Raw genomic sequence first — 20,658 nt, 5'->3', positions numbered from 1 at the left:
TATACATATATATATATTGATTGTTTGAAGACATATATATATATATATAATATATATATGAATATATATATGAATATATATAATGCAAATATACAATATTTATAAATACATGTAAGAATTAATCATTATATATGGCAAGTCATCTAAAATGATCATATAAATCATAATTGGTATAACAAGTTTTAGTTCACAAACATTGTTCCATAGTTTTCTATTCGATTATTGCATAATATGGATCAATATTCGTAAAATATATATATCATAACAATCTAAAAAATCTTTCCCCCAAAACGAAAAATAACCATGTCACTAACAGTTTCGTCATAAATTGCTTATAAACAATATCAACCGTTGTGCGTCTTTATATAACGAATATTTTTGTTATTCACTTAATTGGATCTTAATTTAAACTACAATATTCATTAGCATTGTTCAATAATATAAAAGCTCCCGAACACAATATGAAACTTAATCGAGGAAATGTATTGAGTAAAATAAGGGTTAAAATAAGTCATAGCTACAACGCCTATAAATAGATGAATGTGCATATGTGAGTATGCACATATATCAACACAATCAATACATATATACAGTTTCATAATACACTACATAATAACATATTAAAATCACAGATATTAGGCATTCGTCTACTCAACAACGTCTCTAAAGCGGCGGACAATTAACACCCGGGTGCAAAAACAAACAATTGTCTCCTTTATTACAAAAACCCTTACGAAAGAATTGCTTGCATACTCTGGGATTCCAGTTCTTTCGCGGTCCGTTTTGCCAACCCGGTCCAGGTCCGCCATGCGGCGGTCCCATGGGTGGCCCCCTCGAACCTGGCGCTCGAAACCAGCCTGAATTCGGTGGCGGCGGCCCTCGCGGACCTCCCATATTGCCCATGTTATTCATAGGTCGCATTGGCCTGTTTCCAGGAAATCCAGGCGGGTTGTGACCGGCGAATGGTGGACCGAAAGGTGGGCCAAAGTTATTCATTTGCTGCATCATACCGCCATCGGAAGAACCGTCCATGTGAGGTGGGAACATGCCGCCATTCATCATCATATCTGGATTCATGGGTGGCATAGAATCGTTGTTCGGACGGTTAGAAAAAGGAGGAGGTCCCATGGGACCTGGAAACATAGGCATTGAAAAGCCCATACCAGGACCGTGAGGTCCAAAAGACATCATGGGCGGCACTGACGGAAAAGGTGTAACAGGTGCCGTCATTACTTGAACGGGTGCTTGACCTTTTGGTTCCGGCCAAGGCGTATTCTGGAAATCGTTCACTGTATCTGGATTTCCGGTGACATCATCCAGCGGAATTATCGTCGGATCGGAAACGCTATATAACTCGGGATCGGGCTCAGCAGGTGACTCAGGAATCATCATTCTGTGGTAGTACATAGCTGGCGCAACCGTCCTCTCTCGCGCATATTGTACATCCTTTTCTCGGCTGTTTTTACCAAAGTTTATAGGAGCCACGTCATCGACAGGTATTAAAATCATCCATGATGTCCTTTCTTCCATGGTATCTTCGTTTGGCAATTTACGAGCCAATTGGAAAGCTTCTCGTTCGTTAACTCGTTCCATTTGCTTCATGTCGGTGAACGTCTTCGTAACGTTCACTCGTTCTGTTTCATCTAATTCAAAGTATTGTATATCAACTAGCTCCTCCTCTGCACGCCATTGCAATTTCTTCTTCGGTCCTTTGCGTTTCGAACTGAGTAATACTCCTTTAAGAGGCGAAGGCTCCTGGCTGACTCTTTCAACGCTCGTTGCATTATCTGTACTATTATCTTTCTCCGTTTCAGAATTGCTAGGCGATTCAATTTCCTGATGTTGTTCATCGATCGATTGATCTGCTTCTTTTTCCGTTTCAGTCTCTTTCTCCTCGTCCGTGTTCTCCAGTGTATCCTGGTAAAATCTGGGAGGCGCAGGAATATTAATATCGTTTGTGACATCATTATTCTCTACTTGGGTGGTAGAGTTTATGTCCGAGAGCTCTTCCAATTTCGGATTTCGAGAAGGACTAGGTGTATTAATTCCGGGTGAATGCAGTTCAGATTCGGAATCTTTTGATATGCTTAATTTCCGCTTTCGCTTACGGGGTTCCTTCTTATTCGATGCAGAAGCACTCAAAGCATCCATAAACATATCACTTTCCACCAACATAGAAGCTGTAATTGAAAGAAAAAATTACTTAGATGTGCGCAAAAATATATTTTTTTGAATAATATAACTTTGAATTTAATATATAATCCGCTCACCGCCAACAAGCCTAATATATATATCATCAAAAATCAATATATATATATATATATATATATATATATATATATATGTGTGTGTGTGTGTGTGTATGTGTGTGTGCGTGTGTATCGGTTAATTAAAAAAAACAACTATTGGATGTTTCATTAAATGTATTCATACAATATTGATATACAATTTTAAGAATACAAAAATATTTATTATATATATATATATATATATATATATATATATATATATATATATATTACAAAGCGCTTTCTAAAACTAATATATGGTCATTGTTTTGTGTCATCTTCAGTGGAATGTAATTGTAATATTCCTAATTAATTCCTAATAATCACTGTCGCATCGAACATCGACGTTGCAGCACTCTTTACAATAAGAAATTCTTCCTAAAAAATTATATAATTGTTCCGATTTAAAGTGACATTCCACTGAAGATGACACAAAACAATGTGTCGAAACGTATGGAAACAATACAAATGCAATAAGTTCCTACAAGTTTTTAATTTATGTATTGGCCTAAAGATTGAATTTCATATATATATATATATATATATATATATATATATATATATATATATATATATATATGCATATATATAAATATGTATATATAAGCATAATTGAAATAATTTCATATAAATACAGCTGTAAGTCCGGCTATAATACAGCTATAAGATTCGATTCGATTCGTATGGCCCATAACCAACAGCCGCCGGCCTATGGCCTGTGGCCAACAAACGAGGAAAAGCCACGTGTAAACAACGCAAGCATGACGAAATCAGACGGACAGAGACATATAGCTCCTTAGAAAGAGACAAGTTTATATTTCAGCTGGATGCAGGGCCAAAATTAGTTTAAAAAAAAAACAGGACCAAATAATATTATCTAAATATCTGCGTCTATCCCGATATAACGGAATATATACATCATCAAATTGGATCGAACTAGCGGTCCGATTATTCCAAAAAATAAAAATTATGAGTATGAAAAATACATTGTGATTATCCAACATTTTGAAAAAATGGAAAATATTTTTGTGGTATTTGTATCATGCTTAATAATTGTGTACATTTTGTAGAAAAACATCTTTAAATCCGAAATTATACGACCCCGTCGTATATCTATTTCAAACTATCTTTTTGATCGAATATTTAACTGAAAATAGTCATGCATGAAAATTTAATTAATGCGAATTCTTGAATAAAATATTAAGTAATATAACTAATTTTACTATAATAATTAAAATTACTTATGCAGAAGCAAATATTGCGCTCAAAGTGTTCATAATGTGTTTATGCTTCATATAACAAATTTTACTTGTGTGTGTGTGTATTTACTTATTAAATGAGTCTTTAAATAAATTTACTCATTAATCCTAATTAAAAGAATAAAAAGTAGACTTTATCTTTACTAGACAGGTACACGATTTTTAACTTTACCAAAATTATGCACGCTATTTATTCCGAGTTTGGCACACTGTCCACCTCGAAACCAAGGCCTACATACAATTGTAGTGACTACTATAATTTTTTTGTTGAATATTTCAATGAAACTTATTAGAAATTACGTAAGACAGTAATGTTATAAAATAAATAATCTAGAGTAGATTAAAAATTGCAATCACAATTCTTTTTCTCAAATTTCTCAAAGCAAAATAGGTATATGAAATATTTTTTTAGAATCTGTAATCAGTATCATTTCTAATTTTGAAAGAAAAACAAACATTAACACATATTTACATGCAAAAATTAACAATTTGAACAAAAATGTATTAAAAAAAGTGAAAGTGAATACTTTTCAATTGCAATTCAATATTAAATATTTTAACAAAAATAAGTGAACATTAATGAAGTTAAATTGATTAAATTATCCCGATAAAATACAAGTAAAATTTTGATCTTTATAAATAGAATATTATATATGTGTCTATTGTCGAAAATATTAACTTATATATATATATATATATATATATATATATATATATATTATAAATTCATTCAAACATTTATTCAATCTTTGTTCCTATTAGAAGTTTTGCATAAGTGAAGAAAATTGTTAAGATGTTTTTACTGATTACTGTAGAGTATAGTTTTTAAACTATGAATTAAATTGTAACTTAACTAATAGTAAATTTATTATGATCAATGTACATATAAAGAAGGTCTCACACAATGACGAACACGAATCTTCCTATATTCCTACAATCCACAGCCTGAGGCAAACCGACATATTACAGGGTTCCTTCAATTGTAAATTAATTTTGGCAAAGAGCTTCAAATACTCCCTTCTACATTCTGAAGATTCATCTACACCTACAACAAAATAACACAAAATGTTAAAAAATGTGTACAAACGCCTCCTGTTCGGAATTAAAAAAATCTAAATTAAATTAGAATTCCACGAATTTAAATTTAGAATAGACAAAAAAAATAACAATCAAAATTGGTAATGTTGATAAAAGCCAACAGAAACTGATTTCAGGCACTACTCACGTGCATCTTCTTCCTTTCGACAGTATCCGACAGCATGGTTTCGTGCGGCGTGCAAATCTTCGCAACTTAACGGTCGAAATTTTTTTCAAATATTTATTTTCGCCATAAACTATTTGTCAAAAAAAAATGTATCTTGAAATTAAGCACTCTAAAGTGATGGAAATTAGACATAAAAGAGCGATTACTATACTCAATTTTATTTAGATTGAAAATTAATTTTTCAACTACTTTCATTATTAATAATAACTACATTATTTCAAAAATACTTACCGACTAAATTTTCTTGTATTGTTGAGGCACAAAACAGGAACTCACAAAAATCACGTAAAGCATTACAAAAAAAGTAGCAAATACGGATGTGCGTTGGAAAAATAAAGCGATATCTATATAAAACTTACAATAAAATTTTGTAACTAATCGCTAAATTGCTATTAAAATCACTCGTTTTAAAAGTAATGTGAATTTAAACAGTATTGGAATTTAATTTAAGTCAAAAACGCGATAACTAAAGTTTATACATACATACATATATAAATATAAATTATATATATATATATGTATATATATTACCGCATACACTCGAAATATACATCTGCCCAGATACACGCTTTTTTCGCAATCATAAGACTTATATAAATATATCCACACAGCTCTGCCCGATGCGTCCATTCAATTCAATTTTCATTGAATCGTCCATGTGTTTGAAAAACTTAATAAAAAAAAGAATGAATTATGAATTTCAAACTAGCAATAAATTAAAACAAAGGAATGATTTGTTATATACGTTTCTTGAATGGCAAATTTGTAAATGAACATTATATCTAAAAGTCTGTCATATCAGTCTTTCAATTAAAAGCAGGGTTTATATCTTAAATTTTCTGCGTAAAAAAATGCTCCATTCAACACAGCGTTAAGCACGGAGGCTAAGTGTGCATACTACACATACATACACACGCACAGATATACAAAAGCTTTACGTATTACTTTATATATATATATATATATATATATATATATATATATATATTATATTTATATATATATATTATATTTATATATATATATTATATTATATATATATATATATATATATATATATATTCTTTCAGTGAATTTGAACAAAAATCGTAAGTACGATCAACCTAAATTTTCGTAAAAATTTTTGTATTTTGCCTTTGTATTATTATAATTAAATATTTAGAATTGTTAAGATATTTTCCTATCATTCCTATAAAACAAATTTAATAAAGGTTGATATTTTTCATTAGTGATTACACTTGTGTTAATTTTAGTATGAAAAGGCAAGTTACAGGCAAAATAATCGTATTGCTTGAAGACGCCCTTTACAATTATTTAAAGAGCGATTAGTCAATCTCAATACCACTGCTTATATAAGAATTTATAATGCTGAAACCACATCTATTTATGACTATTCAAAAACGAAAAAAATGACAAATGGGTTTTAATTTTTTTTAGATTCAGAAAATTGCAGGTTTATATAATGAATTATTATCATGCAATATAAAACCTATATTGTACATCTGTAAGAAATTTTTCCTTTCCACAATACTATGCTCAGCAGACCTGAGCATTTTATTACCGCAGCTTCAGACTGGGAAATCGATCAGACGACCTTCAGCACTCGGAGCGGGCGCGCTACCGATACGCCATCGAGCACACAAACAATACTCGACAAAGCTGTTTGCCATATGATTGAAGTGCAGAAGGATTGAATCAATTTCGTAATTGTTTGAAATTATTTTTACGGTGTCTAAAACAGGATATTTATGTGAACACAACATTTAGGCACATGACCATATATCATGAACTCTATATTCTTGTTAGTAATACTAAACAGAAAATAAGAGCAAATTTAGTTAATTGTTAGAAGAAAATATTTACATTTACAAATTATCAAATTTGTGTTTATTTTCAATTGATTACAGTATATATAGATGAATATGAATATTTGATAAAGAAGCAAATAATGTATACTATAATTTATCGACGATTTAATATTTAAAAAGCAAACACACAAATTATAAATGTATACACAATGTGTGTCATGTGTATATATATAATTACATATATATATATATATATATATATATATATAATTATATATGTGTGTAATTAATATATGTACGCATATATAACAAATGTCTCAATACCATTTCAATCGACTGTAAAAATCTAACTACAAGATATTCAAATTCATTATGATCCTCAAACTATTCAAATGAAGTCTTATTTTCTTAAATAAATTAAGTTACTTTTTAACTAATAAAAAACATTAATGTAATAAAATTACATCTGTTTCAAAATATACATAAATTTACTGAGACTCAAACTAGGCATCATTGCCTTTTAAAAATCATATTGACACACACACACAGACACACTGATTTATATATATATATATATATATATATATATATATATATATAAGTGTGTCTACTAGCATACAAAAAATGGAAACCTAACCTGCCAGATCTGAAGACTTGGTTCTGTCTTGCATATATACCTATACACGTACATACATTAAAGTAATACATACACAAATAAATAATTGCAAAAACCTGAAAAATTAATATAAAATATTAAACCCATTAAACATTAATACTAATCGAACAAATTGGCATTCATCATCAGATGGATACTGTTGAAGCACAAACACCTGGCAAAAAAGTCTAAAAAAATAATAAAACTATAGCTGTAGATGATTGTTCGAATTGTTAATTCATGATGACTTCGGCAAATACATCATGGTCGAATTGATGATGCCTTTGAAATTAACAGTTTGCAACTAGATCCAAACTTTAGACCTGTAAACAATTTGTACTATAGTAAGTTTGTTATTGCAAAAATGATACTTACGTTTAGGTTTAGCAGGAATCAGCTTAATGGCTCCCGGCTTTGCTTGTACAGGAGCATCGGCAAGTTTGGCAGCCTTTTCTGGGGGTGCCATGTTATCGTATCGCGGTGGTGGCGAAGGCCTCTTTACGGGAGGCGGTATAGAGGGTAAGACGGTGGTACTCGTAGACTTTTTCACTGATCTAGGTGGTGGAGGTTTAGCCTCTTCCTCTAAACCATGAGATCGGAATTTGGAATTAAAAGTTTTAACAGTTTTTGGTCGATTTCCCTCATTTTTTCGAACTTCAATAGATATGGAAGGTTTTTTAGATTCAACTTTATTTGCTTTTTCATCCACTTTAGTTGTTTTATCACTTTTAGATCCCTTTTCTTCTAATTTACTACTGTTCTTCTCTTCATTGCTTGACGATTTTTTTGGAATTTTTCCAAGTTTACTTAAAGTCTTTGGCTTGAGTTTATCTAATGTCGCTTTATCTTTCTCTTCCTGTTTAGATCTAGCTCTCTCCTTTTCCTTCTCTTTTTCTTTCTCCTTTTCTTTTTCCCTGTCCCTCTCCTTATCCCTAGTGCTACTTTTTGAGCTGGATGATCGTTTCTCTCTTTCTCTGTCTTTGCTTCTGTGATGACTACTGGAACTTAAACTTTTACTACTTGAATATTTACTAGAACTCGATCTGTGGCTACTACTATATTTTTCTTTTTTCTCCTTTTTGATCGATTCTTTCAGTTCTATTGCCTCTTTATTACTACTCACCGGGTCAGGTAAGATTTCATTAGAATTAGAATTATCTTGTTTTAAATTAGCTACAGATTCTTCTTCTTCAACTTTATTTACACTTTCCATTTGCTGTTCATCTTCGACAACTTCGTTTACAACATTATCAACTACATCTTTTGTCACAATGCTAGGCTCTTCTTCAGCCTTAACTACCATTTCAGATGTGGGAAGAGAAACATCCTCAACTGGGGCATTATCCTTAATTTCTACTACATGCATATCTTTATTTTCTTCAATTGTACTAATATCTGTCACTTTAGAAAATTCAACCCGTTCAGAAATAGAATTCTGATTTGCAACAGGTGTATGAATTGGTTTCACAGATTCCCCTTTTACTAAACGCAACCACTGCTCCACCAGCTTACCTGCCAAAAGACGCACTCCTATGGAACATGGAGTATAAACAGTTATTTATTGTTGTAAATTACTAAATATTAAAATATGCAATAATAAAAAAGCAATAGTAAGGTACATATTTAATAATGATAATGTTTATATTTCACCTTTTGGCACTAAAATTTATTTGTAATAATATCAAAAATTGTTGATAAAGACAAAATTTGTAAAATTTGGAGTGTCACAACAGCATGTGATTGAAGTCAATGAATAGCACTCCAATTATCCCATTGACTTCACTATTATCTATTAGTAACTTACCTTCTTGACTTTCATCTCTTGAGAGTCCTTTGATCAGTTTGGGGCAATTGTTGCTTTTCAATATCTCCACATCGACAGGCGATAATAACAAGAGTTCCAATAATTCTTGGACTAAAGCCCAATTTTTATTCATTATGCCGTCGCTGAGCCACATATGAATAAGAGTCCAACCACCTGACGACATAAATAGTTCCAGTAATCGGGTGTCTGATCGTTTCAGAATCTGAACGTAAATGCACTTAGACACCAATTTTTTCGAGAACTTGGTCATTAAACTGGAAAGATATTAAATATATATTAATTACATATATGTATAAACCCATCTCCCGTTTGACACAGAAGATAAGTTCCAGAAAAAACGTGTAACTCGAAAAATTCACTTTTATATAGAAAAACCGTGCTAAACGAAAATCATTATATAAAAGCCCTTTCTGCAAGTTTTTAATATGATGTATAACTAATGCATTGAACAAAAAATAATAAAAATATTTGATATCAAACATATTCAATAAATTATCAAGAAAATTAATTAAGTTTAATAATTTTTTTTTAATAGAAACAAAATAAAAATATATAGCATGTTCTTTATAGATAAAAATTTAAATTAGTTTGTTGTTCTTTTACTCCTTATTTATTTTCATGTTTTGCTATTGTCGAACTATAATTTTTTTTATAATTTACAGATTGTGTAAAAAATGATTGTTATTTGTTCACTTTGAATAAATTTACGCTATCATATATATATATATATATATATATATATATATATATATATATAACACTAATTAAAAAGAAAGAAAAACAATGACGCTCTTTGTTTTGATATAATACACATAAAATTTAGTTTTGATCACAAAACGAAAAGTTCCCATCTTAATCTATAGATTTCCATTATAGACTACTAAGAATTCGTAACTGTAACATACATTTTGTAGTGTTAAATTTTGACAGTAAAACAATAAACATGTTATTGTAGATATAAGCAAATTATAGTTCAGTGATTATAATAACGTGTAAATTCAAAATGATTAAATTTCGTTAAAAAAATATTTTCAGAAACCGTGTAAGATCGAAAACGAGCACCCTGTAAAATGGGGGATAGGTGTATTACATAATTTAGTCATAATTTATTTATATAAACACAAATTTAAACTAGCAGTGCATGGCACCTTAAAGCAAATTGCTGGAACTTCCCGTGCCGTAATGAAATGTTCGAGGAATATTAAATGTTTTCAAATAAATTATTATGAATTATAAATAAATTGAAATTATAAATAAATACTGTAACATTGCCTAATATTTATAAGAATTATATAAACTGAATTGCAAAGTTAAAATTACTTATCTGAAGTATGTAAACGAGCTATAGAACTTTAGACAGATTTAAAATTAAAATCTGAAAAAAATGTGTTGGAAAAAATGAAACAAAAAAAATCCCAAAAGCAATTGTTTTGTCAACACAAGCAGAAAGTTTTTTGAATCATTCAAATCAGGTGCTTAGTTCTCTCAAAAACTGCTATTTTTTGTACATTTAGCTTTGTATCTTCGAAATGGCTGAGCCTTTCTTTGCCAAAAACTAATCACCACTTATTCCAATCATTACAATTTGAATGTTTTTTGAATCATTCAAATCGGATACTCCGTTTTCTCAAAAACTATTTCTATTCTCTGTACTCTTTGCATATATATATATATATATATATATATATATATATATATATATATGGGTGGGCCACGTTTTTATTTTTGGTTGTAAACCGGTTAAAAATGCAAATATTTTCTCAATTTTTTTTTAGTTTCAAGGGTATTTCAAAACGCAACATTTATCATAGCAGATGATTGCAATTATTTTTAGAAGTATTTCTATTTTTGAATGGCAAAAAAGTGTATTGACCGTGTTTCCCGAAAATGTAGAGAAGTGGGCCACCCAAATTTTTATCTGAAAAAAATGCTGCTATACGCTACAAATTCTCACCCTGAAGGTTTTCAAATGCCCTGATTACGAATCCGTTGTCAAATTTACAAAATTCAAAATCGTTGACACAAAATGAAGGTAGAAATTGAGAAAACAGTGACTTCAGTAAAAATGTTCATTTAATGTCTGAAATGAAGTAATAAAGTTGGAATGATAAAATTGCTGAAAAAAGCATTTTGCAACATTCAAGCAATGATGAAGTTTTTTCTTGACAACTCTGCCAGAATCAATTTATTGCAAATCATTCCAAAATTGGTGTCTTCACTTGAAGAAACCGAAGAATTTCATTTTTTGCCTCTTTCGCAGCTGATTATGAAGTATTGGCCTTCTTGAAAACTTTTGCTGGTACTTGTGATTTTTAACCCTGTGCTGATTCTGCCGTGACGTCTCTGTTTTTAGGGGATGTACTCGTATTGATGCGTTGAAAAGACTATCTGCTAACGTTGGTAACAGCAGAAGCAACATGTTCCGTATTTTATTTATTTTCACTTCCTTCATAGCAATAACCAATTATTCATAATTCATTCTTTTTGGAGTTTTCTGTTTTTTTAAAGGCATTATGGCTGAAGGGATAAAAATAAGTAAATAAATAAAACGTTCGATAAATTTATAAAAACACTTCGCTGTGCAAAGAACGGCATTACGCAAGTGGCCCACTACTATCTACAAATGTTTTTTTTTTTTGCATATGCATCCCACTAAAACACAATGTAAACAATCGGCAAAATCGCTTTGCATTTCAAAGATTATATGTCTATATAATATATTGCATATTTACTTGTATTTTTCTCGTGAAAATTCGATGACAAATTATGTAAGAGCGTACGACAGTAAAAACTTTCTCGACGAAATTCTTAGCGCATTTCTCAGAGCGAGATTAGGTTTATAAACTCCAAATGCTTTTTAAAATTAAGCAAGTATCAAAATATGATAAAAATGCTTTACACTGTTTTGTTCAGCGCTGTTTCGATTTCGCGCTCTTATTTCAACCCAGGTTTTGAAGGGGTAAATAATTCAAAAAGCAGCGCAGTCTTTCTAATGATGAGGTCTTGGAATTAACTGAACAAGAAGAAAACAAAAATGCTGACAGTAGCGATTCAGAGCAAAAAGAACTTTCGATGCCGTTTGCAAAAAGGAGCTTGTCTACCATAAATAAAATAATGGATCAATTCATTGAAAATGATCCGAGTTTTGACCGGAGCTCAAAAGTAAGGCGTAGTGTTAGAGATGTTCTATCCGTTTATGAAAAACTTTTAAAAGAACAACGCAAAAGAAAAAGGCAAACACCATTAGATGTTTTTTTCACAAAAATACAGAACACTGAAAACACTGAAGACTTAGAATTTTGTTTGTTCAAGAATTCGTTCAAATTCGTTTTGTTCAAGAATATTCGTTTTGTTATTTATATTTCGTTTTTATTGTTGCATGAAATAATGTGGTATTATATTAGACTTTAAATATGAATGTTTGGTTTCATTTTTATTTTAAATAACATACCTTTCAAATTTAATACCTAAGCAATTTCATAGCCATCTTCTCCTTACCCCAATATTTCCATGTAAAGATAACCTCGTTTAGCGCTGTTTCGCATTACATCTACTTTGATGGAAGGTATTTCCGGCGTTAAGCGAGGTATTACTATACACACACACATATATATATATATATATATATATATATAACAGAGAGAAAAAGTTGGGCAACTGCGTAGTAACACCTCCCTCGAAGTTATATTCGAGGATAAGACATATCATCATGTGTCCGACTTCTCTAATCGTATGAAGAATCATTTAACATATACAGAAGTTTTCTTGCATCGTGTTACCGCAAAGCAAAAGATTTACTAAGTACAAAATGATCCAAAAAATTTAATTAATTTGTACTTTCTATGCAAAAATCACATCTACAATGAAATTGTATTCAAATGTGAACAGCTCAAGTGCAAAATTTTATTTAATAGCAATGGAGTATATTCATAACTACGATAATCAAAAATTACACAAGGCGATCATGCTCTATCAGGAGCAACATGCAAAATATGATTTCAACAGTTCAGAAATGACGATTTTGGCATGAGGAATGACGAAAGAGTGAAGACGCCGAGAATTGCAAGCTATATTAGATGATGACGACACTTTGACTGAAAGAAGCGGCAAAAATATTAAATGTTATACAAACAATCATTTTTTACTGTTTGAAAACTATGGAATAAATCCAGAAGTCCGGAAAAGGGTGCCATATAAATTGAATAAAAGACAAATAAGAGGCCCGATATAAAATTAATCCTCTACAATAGTAGAACGGCAATGTGAAGTATTATTAATTGATGCAAAATATTTTATTGTTAAATTTTAGTTCTTATTATATACAAAGTTTAAAACATTATTTTCGTATAAGAATAATCAAAGAATAATTTTCATGTAATTATAATCAGGTTTAATAATGGTATTGACTCTTCATAAATGCAATAAGTGTTTAATCTCAAAATTTCTAAATAAACTAAAAACTAGTGGTGTATGGCATCGTGCCTTAAGGCAAATTGCTGGAACTTCCCGTACCGTAACTAAATGTTCGAGAAATATTAAATGTTTTCAAATAGATTATAAATGAATACTGTAACATTTTCTAATATTTATAAGAATAATAAAAACTGAATCGCAAAGTTAAAATTATTTATTTGAAGTATATGAAGTGAGCTTTAGAACTTTAGCAAGAATTAAAATTAAAATCTGAATTATTTTCGATATACAAATTAAAAAAAAAAAATCCACAAGCAATTGTTCTCTCAAAATCTCGATTTCTATTTTCGGCACTTTTCTGTATCTCCGTAACGGCTGGACCTGCCTTTGCCAAAAACTAATCAGCACATCTCCCTATCAATGAAAATCGAATGTTTTTTGAACCATTCAAATCGGTTCATCCGTGCGCCCGAAAACGTGAACGAAAAAATGCGGACATACAAAACACACATCCATTTTTTCTGAGGTATGCCAAAATGTTCAGATACCTTCAAAACGTGGAGATATGCAAACATTTTCATTTGCGTTTTTTGGCCCATTATCATACTACCCTACGGGAAGTTAATAAGAATAGAATAATAAAATAAATTTTACACGTCTTACTTTTTAAATTGTTAGAAATAAGTAATATTAAACATTTTTATTAATTGATATAAGTTTTTCCTTTTACCTAGTTTTAATTTTTTTATTGCAGTATTTTTATTGGCTCACTTTCCGCATACAATGAGATTTTTGTATGCATACTAAAATGTATAAAATAGTAATGTTTTATAATAATATTTATCAAATATGTTTGAACTGTTTATAAGCTTTATTGATGACTCATTTTGATTAGATTACAACTTACAACCAAAGTAGGGGTAAATGCGTTTGTTGCTGCTAGTCTGAGAGTAATCATTACGTACGTGCAAAAGAAACGGAGAAAAAAGCAGATTATTCTAACAAAAAGATATATGAAGTATATGGGTGTTGATTGCAGAAATATTCGCATAATGGTAGCCGATCACAAATAAATTATTTGAAATAATGCATAAAGCTGATCAAATTATGAGGTGGTATGACTAGCAATCGTGGTCTAGCATCTTTTCATAATTTAAAAACGGTCATTGGCCGTACATGTATGAAGCAGTTTATGGACTGATTCTTCTAATACAGCTCATTTAGCTTCATAATAACTATATGGAACAAATATGCATTTTTGTTCAATCTTAATTGAAATAAAAACACTGCATATATATATGCACTGCAGGTGGCTGATATGTATTGCAACCAATTTCAGAACGCTATCATTTCTAAACCGCTCATCAGACAAATGACAGATTTATTCCAGTGATTGTTCATTTAGTTTTTCACAACCGTACAAAAGCATTAGGATCTATTGCATTCAGAAAAAAAAGTTATTCGTGATGGAAGTCAAGGGTGATGATGTGATTGCTTCATATTTGGCTGGAAAACCTCAAGTGGCTATCTTTAGAGTCCTCCAGCATTTTAATGCGAACAAATAGTTTGTTTCTCGTACCATATCTCGTAACCGTGATACACTCAGTATTGCACCGCGTCCAAAAAGTGGACGAAAAAAAACACTAACAACGCCAGAAATTATCCAAAAAGTATAGGCAAAAATCGATCGAAATTCGTGTCGCAGTGGTAAAAAAATGGCTCGTGAGCTGAACATATCGCAAAAACAGATGCAACACATATTTAAAAATGAGCTTGGACTAAAGCCATTGAAGTTCCAAAAAGTGCAAGAGCTCATCGATGCGCAAAAAAAAGTTAGACGGGAAGAAGCCAAGGAGTTGCTTTGCTTGCACGAAAGTGGCTAGTTACCGAATTTGGTTTTCTCAGATGGGAAGTTATTCCAAATCGAGCAGTTTGTGAACAAACAAAATGATAGGGTTTACTTGCCAAAAAGGTCAGGTAAAAATTTACACCTTCGATTGGCCACCAGAACTCAAGCGCCGCCGACGGAAAATGTGTGAACCACCGTAACGGACGATGGTGACATTCCGCTCTTATTCATCGATCGTGGGATCAAAATAATCGCCGAAATTATCGGAAAAATGTCTTAAAGGTAGTATTGAAGTCCTGGGTAGACAAAAATTTCGGCCGCAGACCATGGACAATCCAACAAGACTCAGCACCATCAAACACAGCACGCGTCTACCGAAAATGGCTTAAAAAAGAGGTTTTTTTGCTTCATTTTCATCGCACAATAGACACCAAAATCTCTGGATCTGAATTCGTTGGACTTTTGTGCCTTGGACATTTTGGAGAGTAAGGTTTGCACTAAAAAATACCAAAGTGTCGATCATCCTAAGAAGGCGCCTCGCCGGGAATGGGCCAAAATACCCCAGAGCCACTGTTAGTGCAGCGTGTTATGGTTTTTCTGAAGTTTGAAGGCTATAATTTGTGCCAAAGGTGGCCAATTAGAACAAATCTCAACTGATTCTAAAATTTGATGTCATTTCCGAAATTTTTGCTTTTGAACAATGAAATTTAAAATGAAAATGACAAAGCTTTACTTGTTGCATTACATATTAGCCACCCTGTATATATATATATATATATATATATATATATATATATATATATATCGGCGTTTCAGAATATAATTTTAGTACATTATTTTTATTCGACGTATTGGCCGATAGAATGTCTATATATATTGGGTTGTTCGGAAAGTAACTTCGTTTTTTATAGACATTTTGGCACGTAATTTTCGCACAATAAACAAATACTTTAATAAATTATGTATTGGCAGTTTTGGTCGAACATCTTTTGTCATATTCTTGGTATTAGCATAATTCCGAGATCGTAAATTTTTTGGTCGTTATTGGCAAAAAAACTGATCAAAGTGCTTTTTGTCATGCTGATTTGAGGTAAAAGTTTTACAGCCTATAAAAATTTTTTAGTGACCGAAACAAATAATGGTCCGATGATGGCAGGTCTGGAGAATATGATGAAAGTGTCGTTGGGTCCCTCATTCAAGCTACAAAAGCTTTTGGCGATTGACCAAACTTATGTGAGGTCTTGATGCAGTACTATTCCTTGCTTGTGGGATTATTCTGATCTTTTCTATTGAAGTACATTATTTAGTTTATCCAGCTGATGAGATCAGGCATCAGAATTAACCGTTATGTTATCCTGAAAATGCTGAAAAATAAAAAAAACTCCTTTGAAATCTTACCAAACATACTGCATTTCCTTTTCTGACAAATTTCAGCTTTGCACTTGTTTTGAGCAGGCTCTTTTTTATAGTTTCATAGGCAATTACGTGTATTGTATTCTTTACATCCCATTTGATATTACTAATTACATTTCGCTTCAAAACCTGACAATTTTCACGACTTTTCAGAGGCAAATCCCGGACGCCAGTGCGGAGACACACGTTTCTCTCTGCGAACCATACATTGAGTTTTGAGGATAATCCCAGACCTTTTGAACTGTTAAATTTTATCTCAATGGGATCTCATGTTTTGTTATTCGCCGGTTTGCATCAACTGATGCCTTTCTCGCTTCGTTATTAGCTTCAATCGTACTTCTTGGACCTGATGCATCTTGTACATCAAAATACCAGAAATAAAATTTAGCGAACTAATTTTGGCACTGTCCTACTATCAACACGCCATTTCTATATAGATCAATTTCATTTTGACTCAAACAGTATTTTTACCTTTTCTATATCAAAAGAGTAAAATATGTCGAAAATTCCTAAATTCCTTCCGTATTCAAAGTGGCACCTTCTAAAAACTGCATGTAATTGATTAGAATTTTTTACACAAAACCCTTAAAATATAAGTTTAATAAATCATAATAATAATTATAGAGCTTAAGTTTGATATTAGGTTCAAAAAAATATAGTTAAATTCTGGTGGTAAAAAAACGAAGCGACTTTCCGAACAACATTATATATATATATATATATATATATATATATATACATGGTCTGTTCAAAAAGTACCCGGAATTACTAATAATTAAATTTCGCGGGTCTGGAGTGTCTGATTGTCAAAATTTTTTTTTATTGTGTTGGTATACATGCCCCTAAAGTATGATGAAATTTTCAGCTATATTCACTGTTTACTTTGTCTGTGGTAGTCGCTAAGGTTCGACGTGTTTTTCTGAGCTCGGCGATTTTTACAATGGAAGAATTGAAAAAGTCAAAGAATTTGTATTAAATTTTGCGTAAAAATGAAATAAAGTGTTGCAAAGTGCAAAAATTCACCAGATATGGCTCCGTGTGACTTTTTCCTATTCCCAAAGTTGAAGAGACCCATGAAAGGACGGCGGTTTTCCTCGATTGAAGAAAATCGCCGAGAGTGCTCAAGGACATATCAAAAAGTGAATATCAAGGGTGCTTCGAAAATTGGAAAAAACGCTGGCATAAGTGTATTATATCTGGGGGGGACTACTTTGAAGGGGACCACATTAATGTAGACGAATAAATAAATATTTTTTTGAAAAAACGAAAATTACGAAAACTTTTTGAACAGACCTCGTATATATATATATATATATATATATATATATATATATATATATATCAATGTTGAATCTTTAGTCATTATGAGTTTCCTAACGTGAAAAAAAAACGTATAACGTATTCATAACGTATTCCTAACTTGAAAAACACTAAATATGTATTAAAATATGATTTTTACGAGGGGTGACCCAAAATAACGCAAATTGTGCGAAACCTTTTTCATTGATCAATTTTTTACACCAAATTTTTATCATCTTTGAAGTAATCCCCATGGAAGTAATCCCAAATATACTTGTTCAATCTTTTCTTCCAGTTTTAAAATTCATTTTTGTTATTTCTTTATACCTTCCAGTTTCTGTTTCACCTCTTCTACAGTCTCAAAACGTTGTCCTTTCATGTCTCTTTTGAGTCTGGGGAATAAAAAAAAAGTCACAGGGGGCTAGGTCCGGTAAATGTAGGGGGAGGGTGAGCAATCGGTGTCATGCCGTTTCTAGTCAAAAACCGCACGGACAGTGCTGTGTGGGCAGGTGCATTGTCGTGGTGGAAGAAGAAGTTCCCTGTGCGCCAGAAATCCGCCCTTTTCTTCCGGATGTTTTTTTTGTAGGTAGATTGATAGGTTGATTTTTTCAACGGTTTCGTCCGTTCGTGAAGTTGAAGGACGCTATGAACGAGGTTAGTCTTCAATTGACATCCTTTCATTGTTGAAATGCAAAAACCAGTCGTAGACGCGTGTTTTACTCAATGTACTATCCCCCTATAAGCTGTTTTCAGCATCAGGTTTCACTAGGTGCTCCAGCATCAAATTTCACAGCCGCGCGTTACTCTCGGCACTTTGCCATCTCACGTTTTCGCTGGGATATGGAAAAATTCGTTAAACTAAAAAAATTCTCACAGAACCAATGCAATCACAGCGACCAAACTTTGCACACAGATTTGAGAGAGTCACCGCTTCAAGAACGCGCTAAAGAACCCGATCTAACACTCCGCCCCCCCCCTTCCCCCCGCGCAATTACCGTTATTTTTGGGTTCCCCTCGTATATGGCGCATACACATACACACACGAAGTGGTTACTTCGATGCTAACATCCGGTAGTTGCATATATGCTGACGCTCTGAAGACTCAAAATTCTCAGAGGATGGCAGGACCTATATAACATCTGAGTGTCTTAAGAGTTGCTTGCGCATTTCAAAACAATATCGGACGAAGGGTTGCCGCAGTAAAAAACGTATCGTCTCATTCCAAATGGAGAAGTTAACTATTACATTACACAAATGCTATCTGGATATGGCTGTTTACGAGCCTACCTACACCGCTTAAAGCACAACACTTCGCCGGATTGCCCATATTGTTAGAACGAAATCGAAGATGCTGAGCACGTGTCCTTCGTGTGCCCGTGATTTAGTGCACTACGGAACGGTGTAGAGGAAATATTTAGCCGATGAATTATTCAGATACCCTTGTAGAAGAATGCTGACTACGCCTTAGACACATTGACTGCCACCGACGTGTTAAATAGACTTGTTATCTTCGGAAAGAAAAAGAAATGCCTAACGGCGCTTTCCGTGGGGACCAGATGCAAGTCCGATATACCCACACAAATAACCCAGCCTGGGATGCATAAACGCATTTCCTTCGCTATACAAAAAAGCACGCACGCACGCACGCACGCACAAACATACATACATACATACATACATACATACATACATATATATATATATATATATATATATATATATATATATATATATATATATATATATATATAATATGAACAAAGAACCCTCCCTTTACACGGTACTCTGGGAAAATGGTTTCCATACTACGCGAATCCGAAAATGTGACATTCCTCGGAAGATGGAGGATTTTCTCCTACAACACGCTACTTCGTATATATATATATATATATATATATATATATATATATATATATATATAGTGGACATTGAGACCTTTTTTCTTACACACACTAATTCAAAACTCGCTTCTGCCTATAAATACACATGCACTTCCAACTAAATACGTGTATTGCTCATTTAAAACGAGGGTACCGTGCATCTGTTAAATTATTTTTCGCTGGAATGTTAGCACAAGTGTCTTTATTATTGGTATAAAGTTTGATCCTCACCCTCAATTATTTTGTTATTTACGTTCAATTACGTAAGTGACTACAGGCATGTTATACGATTTTTTCAATAGATAAAGATGCACCAAGTCTATGACGTGTGTGCTTTACCAACAACAACACTAGCTTATGATTGGCGTTCTTCTATGAATGAAAACGTCGCCAAAGTCATAAAAGTGGTACTGGAAAGCTATCATTTAGGCTCTGTTCGTTAAGCTCGATTCGTTCCGAGAGAAAGTCGTTATGCGAAAAATTTGCTATGCAAAACACGTTTTCCCATGAAACTACAATTAATTCGTTCTGTATTTTTAAATTTGGCCATATAAATTTTATATAGGATTAAGACATTTAAAAATATTACCAATAAAGAAACAAGTTATTATCAGAGTGGTAATGCTTCCTGTTTTGCCTTTTAGCTTCTGAATTTTTATAGAAACCGTCAATAGCTGTTTCTTTATTCTCTTCTTTAAGACCCAC

General features: G+C 32.1%; 1 protein-coding gene across 3 annotated transcripts in view; it reads right to left on the bottom strand.

Annotated features, from left to right (window-relative positions):
- Positions 1 to 286: 286 nt before the first annotated feature.
- Positions 287 to 20,658, bottom strand: part of LOC113378768 (serine/threonine-protein phosphatase 1 regulatory subunit 10-like) — a 38,647-nt gene continuing 18,275 nt past the window's right edge. For all 3 annotated transcript variants that reach the window (XM_026619361.1, XM_026619362.1, XM_026619363.1), the window contains exons 4-6: positions 9,079 to 9,353; positions 7,650 to 8,804; positions 287 to 2,180 (exon numbers count right to left, since the gene is read on the bottom strand). In XM_026619361.1, the coding sequence (XP_026475146.1) occupies positions 664 to 2,180; positions 7,650 to 8,804; positions 9,079 to 9,353 (2,947 nt within the window). In that variant the 3' untranslated portion in view covers positions 287 to 663. The remainder of the gene's footprint in view (positions 2,181 to 7,649; positions 8,805 to 9,078; positions 9,354 to 20,658) is intronic.

This window comes from Ctenocephalides felis, unplaced genomic scaffold, assembly GCF_003426905.1.
Source record: "Ctenocephalides felis isolate EL2017-DRISC unplaced genomic scaffold, ASM342690v1 CF-g0.4_SCAFFOLD_01886, whole genome shotgun sequence".
Taxonomy (NCBI): Eukaryota; Metazoa; Arthropoda; class Insecta; order Siphonaptera; family Pulicidae; genus Ctenocephalides; species Ctenocephalides felis.
Note: the sequence above shows the minus strand (reverse complement) of the source record. Positions and strands in the feature narration are given on the sequence as shown.